At 53.7% G+C, this 5,151-nt stretch overlaps 1 protein-coding gene and 1 long non-coding RNA gene across 3 annotated transcripts in view; one reads left to right on the top strand and one right to left on the bottom strand.

Annotated features, from left to right (window-relative positions):
* The window catches only part of C3 (complement C3), a 23,154-nt gene extending 22,953 nt beyond the window's left edge, over positions 1-201 (bottom strand). The window contains 1 exon segment of the mRNA XM_019209066.1: positions 68-201. Coding sequence (XP_019064611.1) covers positions 68-144 — 77 coding nt within the window. The 5' untranslated portion in view covers positions 145-201.
* Positions 202-2,056: 1,855 nt separating this feature from the next.
* LOC104869503 overlaps positions 2,057-5,151 on the top strand; it is a 9,033-nt gene continuing 5,938 nt past the window's right edge. Inside the window, exon 1 of one of the 2 annotated variants that reach the window (XR_004515515.1) lies at positions 2,057-2,235. This is a non-coding gene — a long non-coding RNA (uncharacterized LOC104869503). Of the gene's footprint in view, positions 2,236-4,003; positions 4,976-5,151 lie in introns of those variants that run through there. The other variant, XR_004515514.1, reaches the window with a different exon arrangement.

Raw genomic sequence — 5,151 nt, 5'->3', positions numbered from 1 at the left:
CCTCTGGAATTCCACAAGAGCCTGTACCTACAAATGCCGGCTCCCCGCCACCCGGAAGGGGGTTACTCACATAGGGGCTCCCAGGACGAGGGGGAGGCTGGCCAGCAGGAGTAGCAGCCGGCTGGGACCTGAGGCAGGTCCCATGGTGCCCGGAGAGCAGAGGGAGCGGACCGGAGCAGTGAGAAGGGGCGGCCTGAGCTGCCTCTTATCCGGCTCCCTGGTCCCCCGCCCCCCCTTCTCCCTGGGGCCTCCTCCCTCTCTGGGGCTGCCCCAGATTTCTCAATACTGTTTCCTAAGTTTTCAAGCCCTACAGCAAACAGTTTGTGGGGTGAGAAACTTGAGGGCATGGCGCCTCCTGACAACGTTTCTCCCCCTGCCCTGGGTCCCGGGGTCGACCCTGGCTGGTGAGAGGGGTTGTTAGTGTAACCTGCTTAGAGTGGAGGGACCCTAGGGTGCAGGGGGTCTGCTTTGCCAGAGACCAGGACCTCATCTCCAGCCCACTCTTGGCCCTGTGTTTAATTTCTACTTACCTTTTTTTTTTTTTCGGCAGTCCTTGGGATTGAATCCAAGGCCTTAGCACTGACCTGCATCCCAGCACCCCTCCCCCATTCCATTAAAATTTTTTATTTTTAATAGACAGGGTCTTGCTAAAGTCACAAAGCTGCCCAGTCTAGGCTGGAACTTGTGAGCCCCCTGCCTCAGCCTCCCAGGATTGGATTAGGTGTTTGACTGTTTTTTTAAGAAGGGGGTCTTGCTGTGTTCCGCAGGTTGGCCCCAAACTCCTGGTCTCAATCAATCCTCCTGTCTCAGCCTCTTGAGTAGCTGGGCCTGCATGTCTGTGTCATTGTGCCTGGCGCATGCCTTTATTAAACAGTTGTTTTTTTGTTTTTTCCTGAGTCCATTTTAAACTGGGAGCTAGAACCCTACTTCCGGAGACCTCCAAGTTGAGAAAAGGGAAGCAAGTAGGAGGGCCAGAGTCCAGCTCAGACATTCCCAGCTCCACCGAATGGTTACCCTGGTGGAGAAGACCAAGTCTGCATCTTGAGCAAGCAGACAAGGCTTTGTGGAAGGAGGGGCATTTCAGTTGGGCTTTGAAATATAGGTAGGAGTTCACTGTCCAGGTATGCTTGTTTTCTGGGGAAAGAGGAGCCTGGAGCTTCCTTTACCTACCCTTGTCAAAATGCCTGGTGCTTTAAAAAGTCATTGGTGAGGAAAGTCTCCTTTCTAGCTTTTCTAGCTATCTTACAGCCACATCCTCTTAGTCTATAATTGCTTTAATTAATATTATTATTTTGTTATTATTATTATTAGGTCCTGGGAATCAAACTCAGGACCTTGCACTTGCCAGGCAGGTGCGGGACTACTGAGATTCAACTCCGGCCTGTTTAAATTGTAGTTTTTTAAAGTTGTTCATGTGCTGGAAGGTAATGGATTCACAAGACCCAACACCTAAAAGTGCAGATGATAGTACAGAGGTTGTTCTTGCGCTGGCCCTTGGAAGGGACCTTGGTGCTTAGGAGCTCCGTGGGTTCCCAGGAAGTCCCAATACACCCTCTATACTCCCCCTTCTGGCTTCCCTGCGGCTCCCTGCTCTGCACTGCGGGCACATCCATCACTTTAGATAGCGTTCCGCAGCGGTGCGCAGGACGCTTCCTCTTTCCCTGCCTCACCTCCTGTCCCAGGGCGTGAAAGCAGCCAACTCCTGCTTGCTTTCGGATCTCTGGTGCCTATTAGCTGTGATCCGGCTGAGTTACTGCAACCTACTCTATGCCTCGGTTTCCCCAGCACAATGGGTTGTGATTACAATCAAAGGCTTTCTAGTGATTTCCACACCCATCAGCTTGCAGGAAGTTCATTGCCAATTTCCCCTGTGGCCTCTGGCCGAATTTAGGATTTTTTTTTTTTTTTTTGGTGCCAACCTCAGAAGTGAAAACTGAAACTCCGGTGTTTCCTTTTGCTGCTCTTTGCTACGAGGCCGCATTGTTACTCCCAGAACCCTGTGAGGAAGGTGCAGGGTCCCGATCCCTGGAAAGGTGATTTCCAGCCCTCACAGAAGGGGTTAATGGGATTTTTCACTGGTTTCCTGTAAACCACGCCTTTTTCCTGGCCCTGCCAGTGCAGGGGGAGGCTCAAAGAACAACCTGGCTCCTGTCTGCTGTGATTGCAACACCCTGGGAGAGGAGGAGGAGGAGGAGAGAGGGAGGAAGAAAATACTTGTTTGTTTGCAAAACTGAGGTTGGACTTTTGACATCGAGCCCCCTAGCTGCCCCCCGTGACTTCCTCTATTTCTACCTTCTCCCCTTCCCCCAAGACACCGATTTCCTGATTTCCTTAGAGCCCTGGTTTGACAGAAATTTGTGTTTTGACAGCAGTTCTGTCCCTTGGCTTCTGTCTTGCCATAAGATCTGGTTCCTCCTTTCTGGAGCCTCAAAGAAGCCGGCCGCAGGTTCCACACCGACCTGCGCAGTGGGAGACCCCAAGGGCGGGCAGGGAGGGAGGTGGGAAGGGGGACTCTTCAGCCCGTGACTCCCCCCGGGGACGTATGCTGGTGTCCAGAAGTGCTGGACGGAGCGGGAGGCGAGATGACCTAGCAGAGTGGGGAACCGGGATGTGTCAGGGGATTTCCACTGAACAGATCCACCCCGGCCAGCATTCCAGCACCAGGCCAGAGAGAGGGCAAGATCACCCGGGGCTTCATGGGATGTGGAGAGCGGACGTCTGCCGAGAAGATCCCGCTGGGTGTGGCGGCCCAGGCCTCTCCTCCGGGCACTCTGGGGGCCGGGGCGGCAGGACTGCAAGGTCAAGCTCGGCCCCGGCAACGTGGAGAAACCCTGTGTCAAAATAAACCCTAAAAAGCAGAGGCTGGGGATGCCGTTCAGTACAAAGGCACTGGTTCAATTTCCTGTTGCAAGCAAATGGCAGCAACACGTACAATCGGCCCTCTGCATTTGTGGTTTCTGTGGATTCGACCAACCACAGACAGAAGATGTACAAGAGAGAGACAGGAACCTGGAGCAGACGAACGGACGGCGGGGAGCAGAGCCGCGAGTCCCTCGGGGCCTCCCCGCAGGCACAGATGTCTCTGGGCCCTGAAGGGGCCCGGAATGTCACCACCGCGCTTCTCAGGACTAGAGAGAGCCGAACCTCGCAGATCAGAGCAGAAGAGGAAAAGTCAGACAGGAGCAGTTTCTGTGACAGGAGGGTGATGATGGGCTCTCAGGAGAAACCCAGTGAAGAGCCAGTCGGGGGCTGACAAGCTCTCTCCACCCCTAGAACCTGTGGACCATGCCGACTCATCTAGAACCCCAAAAGCAGAAAGACAGAGGAGGTGCTGAGAGGGCACCTGCACGAAGTGGCTGGCGTGATAGGAACGGGATGGCTGCGAATCAGGCTGCCTCGGGAAGAGCCCCTCTCTGAAATACCCAGTGGTTCCCGAGCCTTCCTTCCCCGCTGATTATATCGTGTACCCTTGTCGTGGGTTGAGTTGTCCTTGGTCTGGCTGTGCCAGCTACTGGACCAGCAGCCCCAAGACTCCTGGCTCCTCCTCCGTGCGGAGCGCAGGCTGGGAAGGGCGGCCGTAGCCTCCCGTGTGGTCATTACCCAGAACACCGCCAGAGACCCCAAAGGCTGCAAACAAAGGCAGATCATACAATTCACGCTCATTTCGTTTGTCCAGCAGCTCTGGAGAAGAAACGGTGAAGGAGAAAAGCACATTCCCAGAGGAGCTAGCACTTTTTTTCCAGTTCAAGACACTATCTAGCTTCCTTCCAAGGAGCCACGGTCACTTCCTCAAGGTGCCAAGCCTAGAGGAGGCCTCATTGATCGTCATCGTCACGTAGACCTGCTATACTCCATGTTTTTCAAAGGAACTTTTACTGGCTGGGCAGGGTGGCGCATGCCTGTAATCTCGGCACTCAGGAGGCTGAGGCAGGAGGATCCCTGTGATTTCAAGACCGGCCTCAAATACATAGCAAGACCCTGTCTCAACAAAACAGTAACAACAACAACAAATGAAGGAACCTTTACGAAGTTCAGGAAAATAGAAAATAGGAAAATAGCAGTTCCTTCTGTAAGGAGTTTCAGGGGTGCGTCTCAGATTTCTGTGAACCTTGGACGCTGATGGATTGTCCGTGGGGAGAGTTAATGAAGGATTGAGTTTGGGGGCTTTCGGCTGTCACCTTCATTTTTCACATTACTATAGTGAGAGTCAAGACAGGAATTTTTTTGCAAGCCTTAAGACACCCAAAGGCTGTGGCATTTGGGGAAAAGGGCCTGGATTTCTCTCCCAAGTACAGCACACCTGTCAGAACAGCTCAAGGTATTGGAGAGATGGCTGCAGCTCTAAAGAAACCTCTTGCTCATCCATTACCAGGAGAACATCTGCTGTACAGCATGCAAAAATGTGTGCCGCCTGACTACAAGGCCCAGAGGCACTGGCACCAGCAGCCACGTGGTCCTTGAGCTGCTGTCGCATTACCCGGCCAGTGTTCCTGATGTTCTCTTCTGCCTGGGAGGGCTGGGGGGGTCTCTGAAACAGACCCACTGGAGAAAAGAACCGTGGAGACTCGTGACCCCCACTTCTTCCCTCACTGGGCAGTGCAAGAGCTGTCCATGGAAACTTGGGACCCTGCTCACCCAGAGCCCCCTCAGTAGGACTCTCCTGGCACCCGCAGGGCCCCAAAAGCTTTTGTCAGTATGCCCACCCTGGCCTGGCTTTGCACACAGTTCCAAAGATGGCCAGGGCCAAAGAGGAACTGCTGTCCCGCACCTTGGCCGCCTTGCGTGAGAACAGCAGTCACTGCTACAGTCTACAAGCCAAGAGGATGCTGACGGGAGACTTACAGAAGGCCAACCAGCAGCCCTCGCAGAACACCGGCTGGGATGTGATTTCACAGCCCATCGGAGCAGAGATAACTGGGACTAAATGTTGTCCTCTCAGCTGATGGGTGGGGGCAGTGTCCTACACTGCACAGTGGTGAGGGGTTGGGAGATGCCCAGAATTTCATCTAGGTTTTGCCTCTTGGCTGCAATGTTCGAGGGCAGTCCCTCGATGAATGGCATGTAAGGGTATGGGTTTGCCTATCCAAGTCCCCATTCTTCGCAGCCTGTGTTTTTGAGCACTCTGAATAAATTAACCCTCTTCCTCATCTT

The sequence above is a fragment of the Fukomys damarensis genome, unplaced genomic scaffold (genome assembly GCF_012274545.1).
Source record: "Fukomys damarensis isolate Sample0158 unplaced genomic scaffold, DMR_v1.0_HiC HiC_scaffold_37, whole genome shotgun sequence".
Classification (NCBI taxonomy): domain Eukaryota; kingdom Metazoa; phylum Chordata; class Mammalia; order Rodentia; family Bathyergidae; genus Fukomys; species Fukomys damarensis.
This window is presented reverse-complemented; position numbering and strand designations above follow the sequence as displayed.